Genomic DNA, 18,288 nt, shown 5'->3' on the forward strand with positions numbered 1-18,288 from the left:
TCCATAAAACAAACCTAGGCATCCTATTTTAGATGTTTCTTTCTGAAATATTTGCCATTAGAGGAAACATTTCAAGCATCAGATAATATACCAGCAAGGTTCAGAGCTTGACAATAAATTAATGATGTACTTACAGAAGTCCATCATGAAATACCTGAGAAGGATCTTGAATAAATTTGATGGGATTAGAAGATGCAAAGAAGGCAGAAATAATTCCTGCAATATTAATGTCTCCAAACTGATGATAGGTGTGCTGAATAGGAAGAGGCTGATGAAAGTCACATTGAAGGCCAGGATCCTTACACATCACTTCAGGCAGTACTATTAACAGTAACTCCATGAATAGTAACATCTTCCTTGAGTGTCTTCTTTCTGGGTTCAAATGCCTCTGTCTGCCACTAGTTATTTGAAGTGGATCAGACAGACCTGTCTTCTTGACATGTTCTTCAGACACAAATAGTGAGTGCAACATACTACCAAATCAACTCACAGAGCTTTGGGGCTCCCATCCATAGGTTGGAATATCATGGGGACAATAAATACCATAACTCAGTGTCCCTTCCTCCTATTTTCATGGAGTCCCATAGGATTTTGAAGAGACTAACCGGTTAATTTCTTAATGATATTAAGACAGTCACATCTGTGAACAACTTCAAAACATGTGAGGGCCTCCAGAGGCATGAGTAATAAGACAAAAACAAAATCATTAGATCCATAAATCATATATATATATATATATATATATATATATATATATATATATATATATATATATATATATATATATATATATATATATATATATATATATATATATATATATATATATATATATATATATATATATATGTAAATTACTAACAAAGAATTAAAGGGAAACTGGGATGCATTTCTGACTCCTTAGTCGTCCTCAGCCAGCCATACCCTTCTGAGATTCGAACCAGGGCTGATTGCATATGAGGCAGTGTTATATATATATATATTTCAAATGTTAACTATTTAGATTACCTTGCTAGGCCCCAAACATGGGGCAAATCTTTATTTCCTGTTTTCAGCCTATCTTGAAGGCTATCGAACAGGCAGTAGTCACACCGGACAATTCATATATTTGTGTAAATTACTAACAAAGAATTAAAGGGAAACTGAGATGCATTTCTGACTTGTTAGTCGTCATCAGCCAGCTATACCCATCTGAGATTCGAACCAGGGCTGATTGCATATGAGGCAGTGTTATTTGCCTCTAAGCCACAAGGTCTCTCTCGCTCTGTTAGCTTTTTTTCTGCAAGGGAAGATATGTTTCAAATGTTAACTATTTAGATTACCTTGCTAGGCCCCAAACATGGGGCAAATCTTTATTTCCTGTTTTCAGCCTATCTTGAAGGCTATCGAACAGGCAGTAGTCACACCGGACAATTCATATATTTGTGTAAATTACTAACAAAGAATTAAAGGGAAACTGAGATGCATTTCTGACTTGTTAGTCGTCATCAGCCAGCTATACCCATCTGAGATTCGAACCAGGGCTGATTGCATATGAGGCAGTGTTATTTGCCTCTAAGCCACAAGGTCTCTCTCGCTCTGTTAGCTTTTTTTCTGCAAGGGAAGATATGTTTCAAATGTTAACTATTTAGATTACCTTGCTAGGCCCCAAACATGGGGCAAATCTTTATTTCCTGTTTTCAGCCTATCTTGAAGGCTATCGAACAGGCAGTAGTCACACCGGACAATTCATATATTTGTGTAAATTACTAACAAAGAATTAAAGGGAAACTGAGATGCATTTCTGACTTGTTAGTCGTCATCAGCCAGCTATACCCATCTGAGATTCGAACCAGGGCTGATTGCATATGAGGCAGTGTTATTTGCCTCTAAGCCACAAGGTCTCTCTCGCTCTGTTAGCTTTTTTTCTGCAAGGGAAGATATGTTTCAAATGTTAACTATTTAGATTACCTTGCTAGGCCCCAAACATGGGGCAAATCTTTATTTCCTGTTTTCAGCCTATCTTGAAGGCTATCGAACAGGCAGTAGTCACACCGGACAATTCATATATTTGTGTAAATTACTAACAAAGAATTAAAGGGAAACTGAGATGCATTTCTGATATATGTGTGTGTGTGTGTGTGTGTGTGTGTGTGTGTGTGTGTGTGTGAATGTATCGGTAAAGGCATTATTCTATTCTATTCTATTCTATTCTATTCTATTCTATTCTATTCTATTCTATTCTATTCTATTCTATTTTATTCTATTCTTGTTTTATTCCATTCTATTTTCCATTCCATTCCATTCTTTAATTGCACTAAATAACATTACTCTCTGTTCTCTACTATCCATTACATTACCATTATTTTCATATATTCTTCCAAGAATTGGGATGTTTATTGCAATACTTGGTTGTCCTTTGGTTGAATTCTACTATTCAAGATTGACATATGATGCTGTAGGATGCTAATTTATAAAGACTGCATTGGGAAACCAACTAATGACAATGTAGTAAGCATATAGCAGAGTGAAGATTGGTTTACTAGCAATAGTACAGACAAAAAATCAGTTTAGGTAAGGACTCATACCATAGAGTTAGTTTAAAAATTAAAGAATATAAGAGTCAGAATACAGTTTTGTTTAATTATTTTAGAAACTAGAATAAGGAATCAGTTCTCCACTAATAACCATAGATCCTATATTGTAGTCTCTTCATAGAACGTTCTAAGTGCTGGAAGTACTCAACTTACAACTGCAAATGAGCTTAGAAGCACTGTTATAACTCAGGACAGTCATTACTCAGGTCACATAATGACTGTGTTCAATTTTCATTAGACATTAGACATCAGGAGACATTAAGGGTAGGTGATGGTCATTAAGCAAATCCATTGTCTGAAATGGGAATTTTTTGCTGGAAACTGTAGGTCTCTGGCAAAGAAAACAGTATAAATGAAACTTGCATGATTGTGAGATGCTGCAAACGCTCATAAATGTGTGTCAATTGCTGAGCATTCACAATGTGATCACAGAAGGGATGGGTCAGTTATCAGAACTTAAATAGCCCTGAAGATGTTCAATGTTATTTTGAACTGTCAGTAAGAACCTGTAACTAGAGAACTACCTACTGGTACAGCTGCAGGAGCCAGTGGTCAATGAAGGAAGCAGTTTTTGCCACAATCTTTCAATCAAATACCACTTTCAGATTTGTGAAAACAGCACACAGAACACTTTCAGGAAGGTTAATGCACTTTGCAGAGAGCTAGTGCAGTGTGTTGCACTGATCCACAATAGAACAAACTGGTGTTGATTGAATTGCTCCATTTGCTACTTATGAAAAATCAGCTGCTAGAACACCTAAATGTGCTTTTTTAATATGCAATTTATTTTTCCTTGAAGACATTTTGTTTCTCATCTAAGATGCTTTTTTCAGTTTGAGTGGCAGGAAATGGAAGGATTTCTATTTCTTGCAGTCATCTGGTCATTAGCACTCTTTCTGTGAATTGTTGAGGCCAACTGGAGGTTTATCTATTCCCTCGGGTCATCTGAATAGTGCAAATAGTTGTGGAAATATTTTGGAATTGCTGAAAAGACTATGTTATAAACAGTAGATGTTGTTGTTAGCTGTGAAGTCGTGTCCCACCCATTGCGACCCTATGGACAATGTTCCTCCAGGCCTTCCTATCCTGTACCATCTTCTGAAGTCCATTTAAGCTCACACCTACTGCTTCAGTGACTCCATCCAGCCACCTCATTCTCTGTCGTCCCCTTCTTCTCTTGCCCTCAACCTTTCCCAGCATTAGATTCTTCTCCACTGAGTCCTTCCTTCTCATTAGGTGGCCAAAGTATTTGAGTTTCAACTTCAGGATTTGGCCTTCTAAAGAGCAGTCAGGGTTGATCTCCTCTAGGAATGACTGGTTTGATTGCTTTGCAGTCCAAGGGACTCACAGGAGTCTTCTCCAGCACCATACGTAGTTCAAAGTCCTCAATTCTTTGGCGCTCAGACTTTTTTATGGTCCAGCTTTCACTGCCATACATTGCAACTGGGAAGTCCATAGCCTTGACTACGCACTTTTGTTGACAGGGTGATGTCTCTGCTTTTTAGTGTGCTGTCTAGATTTGCCATGGCTTTCCTCCCGAGGAGCAAGCGTCTTTTAATTTCTTGGCTACAGTCCCCATCTGCAGTGATCTTGGAGCCCAGGAAAATAAAATCTGTCACTACCTCCATTTCTTCCCCATCTATTTGCCAGGAATTGAGAGGGCCAGATGCCATGATCTTGGTTTTCTTAATGTTAAGTTTCAAGCCAACTTTTGCACTCACCTTCTTCACCCGCAACAAGAGGCTCTTTAGTTCCTCTTCACTTTCAGCCATTAGAGTGGTATCATCTGCATATCTTAGGTTGTTGATATTTCTCCCGGCAATCTTAATTTCAACTTTTGATTCATCTAGCCCTGCCTTTCTTATGATGTGCTCTGCATATAAGTTAAATAGGCAGGGCAACAGTATACAGCCTTGACAGACTCCTTTCCCAATTTTGAACCAATCAGTGGTTTCGTGTCCAGTTCTCACTGTTGCTTCTTGGCCTACATATAGGTTTCTCAAGAGACAAATAAGATGGTCTGGTACTTCCATCTCTTTAAGAACTTGCCACAGTTTGTTGTAATCCACACAATCAAAGGCTTTAGCATAGTCAATTAAGCAGAAGTAGATTTTTTCTGGAACTCCCTAGCTTTCTCCATGATCCATGTTGGCAATTTGATCTCTAGTTCCTCTGCCTCTTCGAAATCCTTCCTGTACTTCTGGTTGTTCTCGATCCAAATACTGCTGAAGTCTAGCTTGTAGGATTTTAAGCATAACTTTACTAGCATGTGAAATGAGTGAAATGGTGCAATAGTTTGAACATTCTTTAGCACTGCCTTTCTTTGGAATTGGAATGTAAACTGACCTTTTCCATTCCTGTGGCCACTATTGAGTTTTCCAAATTTGCTGGCAAATTGAGCGTAGCACTTTTACTGCATCGTCTTTTAAGATTTTGAATAGCTCAGCTGGAATACTGTCACCTCCACTAGCTTTGTTGTTCCTCAGTTTTTCTAAGGCCCACTTCACTTCACATTCTAGGATGTCTGGCTCAAGGTCAGTGACCACCTCATTGTGGTTATCAGGGATGTTAAGCTCATTCTTGTACAGTTATTCTGTATAATTTTGCCACCTCTTCTTAATCTCTTCTGCCTCTGTTAGGTCCCTGCCATTTTGGTCCTTTATCATGCCCATTTTTGCATGAAACGTTCCTTTCATCTCTCCAATTTTCTTGAAAAGATCTCTGGTCCTCCCTATTCTATTGTTTTCTTCTATTTCTTTGCATTGTTCATTTAAGAAGGCATTCTTATCTCTTCTAGCTATTCTTTGGAATTCTGCATTTAATTGGGCGTATCTTTCTTTTTCTCCCTTGCCTTTCGCTTCCCTCCTTTCCTCAGCTATTTGCAAAGCTTCCTCAGACAGCCATTTTGCTTTCTTGCATTTCTTTTTCTTTGGGATGGTTTTGGTTGCTACCTGTTGTACAATGTCGCGAACCTCTGTCCATAGTTCTTCAGGCACTCTGTCTATCAGATCTAATTCCTTAAATCTATTTGTCACCTCTACTGTATATTCAACAGGGATATGATTTAATTCATACCTGGTTGGCCTAGTGCTTTTCCCTACTTTCTTCAGTTTAAGCCTAAACTTTGTAACAAGAAGCTAATGGTCTGAGCCACAGTCAGCTCCTGGTGTTGTTTTTACTGACTGTATAGAGCTTCTCCATCTTTGGCTGTAGAACACATAGTCAATCTGATTTCTGTATTGACCGTCTGGTGATGTCCATGTATGGAGCCGTCTCTTGGGTTGTTGGAAAAGAGTGTTTGCTATCATATTCTCTTGACAAAATTCTGTCAACCTGTGCCCTGCTTCATTTTGTACTCCAAGGCCAAATTTGCCTGTTATTCCGGTTATCTTTTGGCTTCCTACTTTAGCATTCCAATCCCCCATGATGATAAGGACATCAATTTTTTGGTGCTAGTTCTATAAGGTGCTGTAGGGCTTCATAGAACCCGTCAATTTCATCCTCTTCAGCACCGGTAGTTGGGGCGTAGACTTGGAGTATTGTGATATTGAATGGTTTCCCTTGGATTCGAACTGAGATCATTCTGTCATTTTGAGGATTGTATCCCAGTATTGCTTTTCCTACTCTTTTATTGACTGTGAAGGCTACTCCATTTCTTCTGAGGGATTCTTGCCCACAGTAGTATACCCAGTGCTTTTTTTGTAAAAGAAAAAGTTGCCGGAACTCACACATGTCATACAATCCGCCTTGCCTACCCTACAAGGTTCCATCCAAAAAAGGTGCCGGAACTCCGTTTTGAGCGTTCTGTGAGAAAAAAAGCCCTGAGTATACCTGATGGTCATTTGAATTAAATTCACCCATTCCTGTCCATTTTAGATCGCTGATTCCTAAGATGTCAATGTTCAGTCTTGTCATTTCTTGTTTGACCACGTCTAGCTTTCCTTGATTCATGGATCTTACATTCCAGGTTATTATGGAGAAAAAATCTTTACAGCATCGGACTTTCCTTTCACCACCAGATACATCCACAGGTGAGCATCCTTTCGGCTTTGGCCCAGTCACTTCATTCTTTCTGGGGCTACTAGTACTAGCCCTCTGCTCTTCCCCATTAGCATATTGGATGCCTTCCAACCTAAGGGGCTCATCTTCCAGCATCATATCTTTTTGCCTTTTGGTACTGTCTATAGGATTTTCATGGCAAAGATACTGGATTGGGTTGCCATTTCCTTCTCCAGTGGATCACGTTTTGCCAGAACTCTCTGCTATGACCTTTCCGTCTTGGGTGGCCCTGCACGTAATAGCCCATAGCTTCATTGAATTACGCAAGCACCTTCGCCACGACAAGGCTTTAATCCATGAAGAGGAAACAGGAGATAGGTGGTGTCATATCGCTCTTCCTCTGTTGAGAGAGACCTGTTCAGTTTTAATGTATATGGACTTTTGGGGCCCTTTTTCAAAACAGCGATTCTCTCAGTCCACAATGTTGACTTTGCTGTCTTCAAAAGAGTGGCCTTTGTCATTCAACATCAGCTACCTCCTGTTTACAGCAGTTCCAAAAAGGTTCCACAGCAATTTGCACTAGTTAGAGGACCTTGAGTGCACAGATAAACCTCCAAGTGGCCTCAACAGCTCTCAGAAAGAGTACTAACAACCAGATGACTGTGAAGAATAAAAATCCTTCCATTTCCCTCCACTTAAACTGAAGAAACGTCTTGGAAAAGAAAAAAAAACATCTTCAAGGAAAAACAAAGAAAGTCCTGTTGCCTCTTGAAAAAAGCACCTTTGGAACAACCATGACCTAGAAGACTGAGAATAGGAGCTAGCCAGGACAGTTGTTAGCTGGTTTGGAGCTGGGTTGGTTTTGTTCACCTTTTTTGGCATTATAACATAATTTGTCCATTGCTTGGAGAGTGTCAAGCCCCGCCGGCCTGCCACTCGCTCGGGCCTCGACATCGCCTCCGCCGGCATGGAGGAGCGACCCCTCCCTCCCCCAGAAGACCGCCGTCGCCAACACTTGCCTGCCGTCCCCGACCGCTGCAGCAACCGGCGGAGCCGTCAGCCCCACCTCTCCCTGGCCGTAGGATGCGGCGCCGGGCTCCCGCCGCCCAGCTGATGGGCGTGGCTTCGCCCGGTCGCCGCGGAACACACCGCAGCCCTGCCGCACAGCTGACCGCCGCACAGCTGACCAGCGCGCCGCTACCAGGCGGCCAGCGGACACGCGCTCGCCTCGCCGACGTGGATGGCACTGAGCGCCCGCCGGGCTGGTGGGCGCATCTACCCAGGTTCCACCGGCACCTCGGGGGCGGGATCCAGAGCTGCGGGCTGCGGGCTGCGGTTGTACCTGGGCCCCGGGAACATCGCTGTTTGTCTGCCTGCCGGCCGGCAGGCTCCACAACAACAGGAACGCAACCGCAGCCTAAGCCGGAACGGACTGGAGGCGACGAAGAACCGGTCGGTCGGTCAGACCTGCCCCTGACAACCATAGGCGGGGGTGTGGCTGTACCTGCGCTGCCACCCACTCTCGCTGGGCGCTCGGACAGACTCAGGGGGGAGCCAGAAGTTGCAACGCCAGGACAGACTGGGGCGCGTATGCGGGCGGAAGGACAGGCCTTACCTGGGAGGGAGCTCGGCGGGCCGCAGCGGTGCACGCGGTGGGTGGTGGCTATGCAGGGTGATGGGTGGGACTTTTCTGGGGAGGCAGGCGGATGCCGGTTTGCTTTGAAGGGGTGGGGTTAGGGTGTAGCAGCACGATAAAAGAGCGTTGAGGCTGGGTGCCTCAACGCTGACTTTACCGCGGTTTGATTTGTGTGAGGAATAAACCTGGTCACCCGTACCTTTGGAGTGCTTGTGTTTCTTCACAGAGGACGTCGTGACAGTAAGTCAGCGTTAATCCAGGATTCCTTCTGCTGTTATCCACGCTTTGGGCATGGCAGAGGATCCACAGGGGCTTGCTCTGGCAGCCGATGGGGATGGGGCCATCGGGGCTGCAGCTGCAGCACCACTTGACCCAGATGTGGCAGAGGGGCCGGTGGTGCGGCCAAAGGCCAAGGGAGTTATGGCCACGGCTGTGGCCAGCGAAAGCAGGGAGGAAGGGCCTCTGGCTCATAGCGGGGAGTGGTGGTATAGCCCTGCATTGGAGCACCTGGACCTGGCCCGTGGAGAGGTCCATCCAGGGGCCTCGGCGACGGCTTGGAGAGAGCGGCGGCTGACGGAGGAGGAAGGCGAGGAGTGGAGCTACTCCACGGCTCCAGGGGCCTATACAATGGACGTGTTGCAGGACCGTTTTGGGGAATTTGGGTATCAGGACCCTGCGCCTTGGTCGCCTTCGGGGCCGGGCCGGGAGACGCAGCGATGGTCACTACAGAGACTGACGCCTGGCCAGTCGGGCCAGCCCAGTTTCCGCCTGGCAAGCCCAAGGTTTCGGGGCCCGCCATCACAGCCGATGGAGGTAGGAGCTGTTCGAGCCGAACGACCACCACCCGAGGCGTCAGACCAGGCAGAGCCCACCAGGTGGACAACAACAGCCGGGGCGTCCACCAGGCCATGGAGCGGGCGGCACCATGCACCAGGTACGAGGGGCCCCAGGGCCCAGGGGGGTCCTGGGGCCTGGGGTTCTTCTGGGGCCCTCCGCTGCTGCCAGTGACGTATGACGGCCACCCTGACCGGCTCGCCATGTTCCTGAGCCACACTATCCACCATCTGGATCAGTACGGAGCAGCCTATGCCTCCCAATGGGCCATGGTGGTGGCCATCACTGCGAGCCTGCAGGGAGAGGCCGCGGCTTGGGCGGCTGACCTGTATGGCGAGCATGCCCGGGAGCTGGCCGATGTTGGACTGTTCCTAGAGTCGCTACGGACGCAGTTCGAGGAAGTGGCCCGCACCCATAGGCCTGAGGCGGAGGTGGTGGGGCTGTGACAACAAGGCAGGCCCGCGGCGGAGTATGTTGGTGAGTTCCGCCGGGTGGCTCGCAAGCTCCGCTCTTGGCCAGAACGCTTGCTGGTGCACCACTTCCAGGCAGGGTTGGACAGCGCGCTACGTAGGGCGTGCGTGGTGCGTGGTGTGCCCGAGCAACTGCTGGAGTGGTATCGGGTCGCTGTTGAACTCGACGTCCGGCTGCGCAAGTGCATGGGTAAGTTAGAGGGGGTGGTCGGGGCCCGCAGACCCCCTGAGAAGCCAAAGGAGGAGGATCGGAAGACCGTGGCTCCAACGGCAAACCCACCAGTGCCGCTCCCAAGACCAGCCATAAGATGTTTCCGGTGCGATCAGCCGGGACACCGTGTGGCCAATTGCCCTTTGCCAGCACCCCGTGTAGCCGCAGCAACTCCCTCTGGCAAGGGGCCCACAGCACGGAAGTCGGTGGAGCGTTCGAGAGCTGCTCACCAGCTGGCGACCCTCATGATGACACCAGCAATGGGCGCGGAAACACCCGGGGCCAACGACTCAGAACCCTACAAGAGCCAGGAGGAGGAGGAGGACCCCATGGTGAGTGACCCGGTGGTACCCTTCACAGTTCCAGTCGTGCTCATCAACCTGCGAACGGGACATAGGGAGGCCTGCCTAGCACTAATCGACACAGGCAGCACCCGTTGCCTGATCAGCCAGACTGTGGTTGCCCGGCTGGGATTGGAGGTGCGGCGCCTGCCAACCCCTCTCCGTTTCCAGCAGGTGGATGGGTCCCTTCTGGGGGGGGCTCCAGTCACCCGGGTGACGAGCCCTATTCGATTGGAGATGGGAACCCATTGGGAGACTTTGTGGTTCCTTGTCGTTCCGTCTATGACGGAGGCAGTGATTCTGGGGTTGACGTGGCTCGACAAGTGGGGTCCCACAATCTGGTGGGAAGGGGGCTGTTGACACCTGCGGTTGAGGACAGGGCCACAACCGCCACCACACGCATACGTGGGTCCCTCCGGTCAGCCAGGGGGCGAGCAAGCCCAAGGGGAAGAGGGGGTGGGGGAAGCCTGCTTTCCACAGGCGTACGCCGACCTAGCAGAGGTATTTGACGAGAGAGAGTGTGATGCTCTGCCTCCCCACCGAGCGACGGACTGCGCCATCGAGCTCGAGCCGGGCGTAAAGCTGCCAAAACCGCGCATGTACGCCCTGACACCTCGCAAGATGCAGGAACTATGGCGTTATATTGATAAAAACCTCACGAGGGGGTTCATTCAACCTGCCCGTTCCAAGATAGCAGCGCCAATACTATTCCGGGAAAAGAAGGATGGCACGCTTCGCCTGTGTGTCGACTTCCATGGCGTCAACACGGTTTGCGTCGAACACCTGTATCTGCTGCCCCTCATGAAGGACCTCCTGGCACACCTGTCGACGTGTCGCATCTTCACGAGGCTGGATTTACGGGAGGCGTATTATCGGGTGCGGATCAGAGCCGGGGATGAGTGGAAAACGGCGTTCAACTGTCCGTTGGGCAGTTTCCAGTTCCGGGTCATGCCGTTCGGACTCCAGGGGGCCCCAGCCATCTTTATGCAGCTGATAAATCAGGTGCTCCACAAGCACCTGTACCGCGGAGTGCTAGTGTACCTGGATGACATCTTGATTTATTCCAAGACCATGGAGGAGCACATCGCCCTTGTGCTCCAGGTACTACGGAAGCTGCTGGTTGCCCGCCTCTACATGAAGCTCACCAAGTGCGAGTTCCACAAGACGAGGCTGGATTATCTGGGGTATCGAGTGTCCGCGAGCGGCATAGAAATGGACCCTCGCAAAGTGGAAGCCGTGCTGCAGTGGCAGGTGCCGCGGACGCGACGACAGCTGCAGAGTTTCCTGGGGTTTGCGAACTTTTATCGCCAGTTTATCCCGGGCTTTGCGGTGACAGCTCTGCCGCTGACGGACTTGCTGCGGACGCGGCAGTCTGGGGAGAAGCCACGTCCAGGGCTGAAGCTGGCATGGACCACCACATGCCAACGGGCGTTCGAGACCTTGAAAGCCCTGTTCGCTAAGGAGCCGGTGTTGGCACACCCCGATCCAGACCGACCGTATGTGGTCCAGGCCGACGCCAGCGATGTTGTGGTAGGGGCTGTGTTGTTGCAACGGAACATGGAGGGCGTGCTGCAACCGTGTGCCTACTCATCCAAAAAGCTGTCATCCGCAGAGCGCGCATGGGCGATTTGGGAGAAGGAGGCGTTCGCCGTGCGCACGGCCTTGGAGATGTGGCGTCATCTATTGGAGGGGGCTGCCCATCCCTTCGAGGTCTGGACGGACCACAAAAACTTGGAGGTCCTGCAGTCACCGAGGAAGCTGGCGCCCAAGCATGTCAGATGGGCTCTCTTTTTCCGGCGGTTTAACTTCGTTCTGAAGTACGTGCCGGGGGGATGAAACTTTCTTGCTGACGCGCTCTCACTGCTGCCGCAATACAACACTAAACGGGAAGCAGTGGTGCAAGAGCTCATCCCACCTGGTGTATCCCCGAGCGCGAACCAGATGGTTTGCAGCGTGGGGGACGATTTGTCCCATGCCATGGGCGATGCCTTGACTACAGACACCTGGCTGAAGGAGCATCCCGGCCTTGTCACTATGCGCAATGGCTTGGCCTGGCACGGGGATAAGCTGTATGTGCCCCAGGCACTGCGCCCCGCCATTCTGCACTGGTGTCACGACGCCAAGCAGGCTGGCCACTTCGGCTTCCTGAAGACCTTACACTTGGCACGTCGCCAATTCTGGTGGCCGTGTATGAAGGCGGACGTGGAACAACACGTCCGGGGCTGCCACGTGTGTGCCACAGTAAAACCCCGTGTCGGGAAGCCGTTAGGTCTGCTACAGACAGTTTCGGACCCCGATCGGCCATGGCAAGACATTGCCATGGACTTTATTGTCGGGTTGCTGGAAAGCATGGGCTACACGGTGATCTGGACAGTCATCGACCTTTTCTCCAGACAGGCGCACTTCATTCCCTGCAAGGGGCTGCCATCCGCCAAACGGTTGGCACGACTATTTCTGACACATATCTATCGGCTGCATGGGGTCCCCCTACGGATTATTTCGGATCGTGGGGTCCAGTTTACAGCACGGTTCTGGCGGGAGTTCCTGCGGCACATCGGGTCCACCCAGGGCCTCAGCTCCGGCTACCACCCAAGCACTAACAGAGCCGCTGAGAGGGCCAACGCCATGGTGGAAAGGCTTCTCAGGAGTTACGTGTCATACCAGCAAACAGACTGGGTAGACCTCCTGGTGTTTGCTGAAGTCACCCACAACAACGCCGTGCACTGCAGCACAGGTTTGACACCATTCCAGGTGGTGGCGGGGTATGATTTCGTCCCTGTCCCTGAGTGTGGACAGGGGTCGATGATACCCACCGGGCCTGGGGAGTGGATACACCGATTAGGGGGTGCTTGGAAAACCACTAGGGAGGCGATGGCGAAAGCCCAGGCACGGGTGAAGGAGCAGGCAGACAAGAAACGGGAACCCTTCGAAACCCCCAAGGTCGGGGACTGGGTTTACCTGTCGACCAAACACTTGCAGTTGCGGGTACCGAGCAGGAAGTTAGGCCCCAAGTTCCTTGGCCCTTTTCAAGTGGTTCGGGTCGTCAACCCCGTGACCGTACATTTACGGTTGCCAAAGTTCCTAGGGAAGGTCCACCCTGTCTTCCACAGTAGCCTGCTGAGGCCTGCTAGGGGGGTGACAGGGAAGGCAGGTGGGTACGCACCAGGGCCTGTTCATGGGGATCAGTACGAAATACAGGCAATCTTGGATTCTCGGGTACGGAGGGGGAAAGTGCAGTACCTTGTGATGTGGAAAGGATACCCGCTGGCAGAAGCCTCATGGGTGGGAAAAGGGGACGTCCGGGCAGCTCGTCTGGTCACGGCTTTTCACCGTACACATCCGTCCAAACCAGGGGGTGGCGCCGGGAACTCAGCGGCCTGTCTCCGTGGAGGTCCATCTTGTCGTTCTTCCTTTGCAGGAGGGCAGGTGGTAGGGGAAGCCGACTGTCAAGCCCCGCCGGCCTGCCGCTCGCTCGGGCCTCGACATCGCCTCCGCCGGCATGGGGGAGCGACCCCTCCCTCCCCCAGAAGACCGCCATCGCCAACACTTGCCTGCCGTCCCCGACCGCTGCAGCAACCGGCGGAACCGTCAGCCCCACCTCTCCCTGGCCGTAGGACGCGGCGCCGGGCTCCCGCCGCCCAGCTGATGGGCACGGCTTCGCCCGGTCGCCGTGGAACACGCCGCAGCCCCGCTGCACAGCTGACTGCCGCACAGCTGACCGGCGCACCCGCTACCAGGCAGCCGGCGGACGCACGCTTGCCTCGCCGACGTGGACGGCACCGAGCGCCTGCCGGGCTGGTGGGCGCATCTACCCAGGTTCCACTGGCACCTCGGGGGCGGGATCCAGAGCTGCGGGCTGCACTTGTGCCCGGGCCCCGGGAACTTTGCTGTTTGTTTGCCTGCCGGCCGGCAGGCTCCACACCAACAGGAACGCAACCGCAGCCTAAGCCGGAACGGACTGGAGGCGACGAAGAACCGGTCGGTCGGTCAGACCTGCCCCTGACAACCATAGGCGGGGGTGTGGCTGTACCCGCTCTGCCACCCACTCTCGCTGGGCGCTCGGACAGACTCGGGGGGGAGCCAGAAGTTGCAACGCCGGGACGGACTGGGGCGCGTATGCGGGCGGAAGGACAAGCCTTACCTAGGAGGGAGCTCGGCGGGCCGCAGCGGTGCACGCGGTGGGTGGTGGCTATGCAGGGTGATGGGTGGGACTTTTATAGGGAGGCGGGCGGATGCCGGTTTGCTTTGAAGGGGTGGGGTTAGGGTGTAGCAGCACGATAAAAGAGCGTTGAGGCTGGGTGCCTCAATGCTGACTTTACCGCGGTTTGATTTGTGTGAGGAATAAACCTGGTCACCCGTACCTTTGGAGTGCTTGTGTTTCTTCGCAGAGGACGTCGTGACAGAGTATAATATTAGTGAATAAGAAGAGAAAACTCTAGCCAACCAATTTTATTTCAGCATTTGTGGGAGGATCCATTCCCTTCTGGGAGCATCTGCACACTACCTTTTTTGTCCTTTTTTTCCTTTTCTTTACTTTTCTTTTTGCAACTTGTGGTTCCAGTAGCAGCACCCTTTGCAACTCTGCTTCTCTGTTTTCTTTTAACTAAACTCTAACAGCCATGATGCTAATCGACCAGAGTTCTTTGCAGCTTTAGAAAGAGCATTCATAACTACAACATTTCTTGCAGAGACCCCAGAAAGCACCAGGCCAACTATCGTATCACACATCAGAAGAAGATGAGAACAAAACCAATCCAAAGGACAAAATAAAGCAGTCCTCAAAAGAAGCCCTCAGAAATCACCCACCCCAACTTCTGATCTGCGGTATGTAGACAAAATAAGAAGATAGGAGAAATTAATAATTAGGAATTTTAGGCAGAAATGGGGAAGTTAGAAGAAAATTAGGCCTTTTCATAAAAAAATGAGTTTTGCAGTAGATGGTGGATATTATATGTTGATTCTGAATTGGACATCTACAGTAATAAGTCACCTCATTTCCTGCCACTTTCTTGGGCTATTTTCTAAACTGGTGCATTTTACTGGAGGTTTGTATCTGACACTGATGGGCAGAGCTTGCTGTCGTAGGCATTCATGCAGGAAGAATAATTGTTCCTTGGTGGAAGTATGCCTACATGCAAATTTCTCCATTTGTGTGCTTTATGAAGTGTTTGATGCCACTATGTCATACCAATAGAGGATGAATATTTGTAGCTCAAGGTTGAATTACAGCATGGGTGTCAAACTCACCATGTCACATGATGTGTCGTGACATATCACAACTTTTTCTGCATTGCTGGAGATGGGGTGGGTGCAGCCTCCATATGATGCAACTGGCCCAAGGGCCAGCAGTTTAACACTCCTGAACTACAGGGTCATTATTGCCCTCTGAGCTTGGTTGTTATTAAGTTACAAGACAAACACTCAACTAGCAGCCCAATCAGGACACCACCAAGTATGCTCCCACCAATACTAACAAGTCAAGCCACCAATATATATAATGAGAGCAAACCCTACTCCCTGGTAGTACTGATGACATTGCCTAGTTTGATAATGAAAAGTCTTCAAGAAAGCAACCAAGCTCAGAGAGCACCAGGGTCCCCAAAGTTCAATCCTGAGCTGCAAATATTATCTTCTATCAGCATGCTCAGCTAGAATCAAATTATCTAATTCTTGCATAGTGTCTAAACGATAGAAGATAAATGATATAATTCCACCTTGGAACCACAAGTCAGTATGGACTTGTCTTTCTCTGTATAACCAATATGATTCCCTTCACTTAGCAAAAGCCTGACTACACTGAAAGTTTCTGGTTCATCAAATGGCTCTGGAACTCCAGACTCATCATAGCTTTCCCTGGCATCACACTTACAAAAGGAAGCACTGGGGGAAAATATAGACATTGTAGCCTCATATAAAAGGGACGCGGTGGCTCAGTGGGTTAGGACGCTGAGCTTGTCGATCAGAAGGTCGGCAGTTTGGTGGGTTGAATCCTGAGTGCCGCATAACAGAGTGAGCGCCTGTTACTCGTCCCAGCTTCTGCCAACCTAGCAGTTCGAAAGCACGTAAAAATGCAAGTAGAAAAATAGGGACCACTACAGTGGGAAGGTAACAGCATTCCGTGCGCCTTTGGCGTCTAGTCATGCCGGCCACATGACCACGGAGACATCCTCGGACAAGCGCTGGCTCTTCGGCTTTGAAACGGAGATGAGCACCGGCCCCTAGAGTCGAAAACGACTAGCACACATGTGCGGGGGAACCTTTACCTTTACCTTAGCCTCATATATTTGCATCTCATTTCTATCAGTGAAACACTTGATATATTCCATAGACTATATCTTATCTCTGCTACTGTAGCCCCAACAAAGAATTAATTATTTAATTTCTATGCTGCTCATCTCACAACATAGAAATCTAGGTAGCTTACAGTCATTCAATCAAATATCATAAAAATATTAAAACGTTAAATGCAGAACATAAATTTAAAATTCAATTAAAATTCAGTTTTAACTGAATTAAAATTCAATAATCAAAATGGAAAGGATGGGAGTGAAGTACCCATGGGGAGGAGATAGGTTTTGCCTAATCTATTTCCATGTTTCCCTGAAAATAAGACCTGGTCTTATTTTAATTTTATTTTATTGCCTCCAAAAGAGGCACCAGATCTTATTTTCAGTGTGGGAGGTGTCTTTTCCACTCACCTCCAGTGCCGACAGCCCCAGCCAGCCAGCCCATTTCTTCTGCCGCCAAAAAAGCAGCTTCATTCTGCAGCTGAGAATAGAGCTCTGGCCTACATTTTGTAGTCAGAGATATTTGTGGAAGGCTACTGCATCCAAGAACTGAGATATGGAGTGTTTATATACTTTTCAGAGAGTGGTGCAGAGTGATGCACTGATCCATAACAGAAAAACCTGGCCTTAACCAGGATTGCTCCATTTGATAATTATGCATAGTCAGCTCTAGGAACATTGTAGCTGAATTGTTCTTGTTGTCCTTTCTTGCATTATAATAATATTTGCCATTTGGGGGGATTTGCAGTGAGCTTTCAAAATTAGTGAATAAGAAAGCAAAACTGTAACCTACCAATCAGGATTTTGTTTCAGCACTGTGGGAGGATCCACTTTGCTCAAAGATCACCCCTGCCCCACCTACTTTCTTTTTTTCTTCTCTTTTCTGCAAGTTGGTGTTGCTATAGTAACATTTTTTGTAATTCTGCTTTCCTATTTTTTGTTTTACTCCTAATTGATTTTGCTGTCTAAAATCCTTCTTTCGTACCCTCCTATTTTAACTAGATAGACACATGAAAAGAAAAGGATGCTCTTTTATACTCAAATTAACTAAATCTTGCATAGCTTCTAAACAATGAAATAGTGAACGTGAATTCTATTCCGCTCTGGAACTTAATAATTAAGTTATAATTGGACATATTAATTGGACATACTTCTCATTCACTAACTAACCAATAGAATCCTCTTCACTTTGCAGAAGCTACACTGGACTCAACTGCCCACTCAAATTTCTGGTTCATCAGATAGCTCTGGAACCCTGAACTCATAGAACACAGGATAATGGAGTTGGAAGGGACCTTAGAGGTTTTCCAATCAAATCCCCTTCTTGAGCAGAGACCCTATACCATTTCAGATAAATGATTGTCCAGTCTCTTTTTGAAAGCCCCTAGAGATAGAGCACCCACAATTTCTGAAGGCAATCTATTTCATTGGTTGCTTGTTCTCAGCATTAATTTATTTCTCCTTAGTTCTAGATAACTTCTCTCCTTTCTTAGTTTCCACCCATTGTTTCTTATCTTGCCTTTTGGTGTTTAGGAAAATAGTTTGATCCCCTCATCTTTGTAGGAGACACTCAAATATTGGAACTCTGCTGTCATTTCTCCCCTAGTCCTTCTTTTCATTAGACTAGTTATAGCAAAACCTGTGTGCCACTAGAGAAAACTCATCAAAGTCTTCCCTAATAGCACACTTACAAACGGAATTGTTGTCAAAGCAATACAAACAGTATATTCTCTATCTGTTTAAATCTCATTTCTATTAGTGAAACACTTAATATTTTTCAAAGAACACTACACCCTACCTCTTCTGCTATAGCCACAAAAAAAGAGAATTTCCAAAGACACTGCAAATGTGAACAAGTGGGCACCCAGAGAAAGAAGCATGATTTCATAACCTGGAATTTAGAATCATGTTCTACCTTTCAGTCAAATGGTGCA

General features: G+C 48.3%; 1 protein-coding gene across 1 annotated transcript in view; it reads left to right on the forward strand.

Moving 5' to 3' along the window:
* The window catches only part of LOC310649960 (vomeronasal type-2 receptor 26-like), a gene marked incomplete at both ends in the record, with an annotated part of 83,065 nt that extends 75,376 nt beyond the window's left edge, over nucleotides 1-7,689 (forward strand). Inside the window, one exon of the mRNA XM_083378792.1 lies at nucleotides 7,486-7,689. Coding sequence (XP_083234918.1) covers nucleotides 7,486-7,689 — 204 coding nt within the window. The remainder of the gene's footprint in view (nucleotides 1-7,485) is intronic.
* Between the last annotated feature and the right edge of the window lie 10,599 nt (nucleotides 7,690-18,288).

This window comes from Vipera ursinii, assembly GCF_947247035.1.
Source record: "Vipera ursinii genome assembly, chromosome: Z".
NCBI lineage: Eukaryota > Metazoa > Chordata > Lepidosauria > Squamata > Viperidae > Vipera > Vipera ursinii.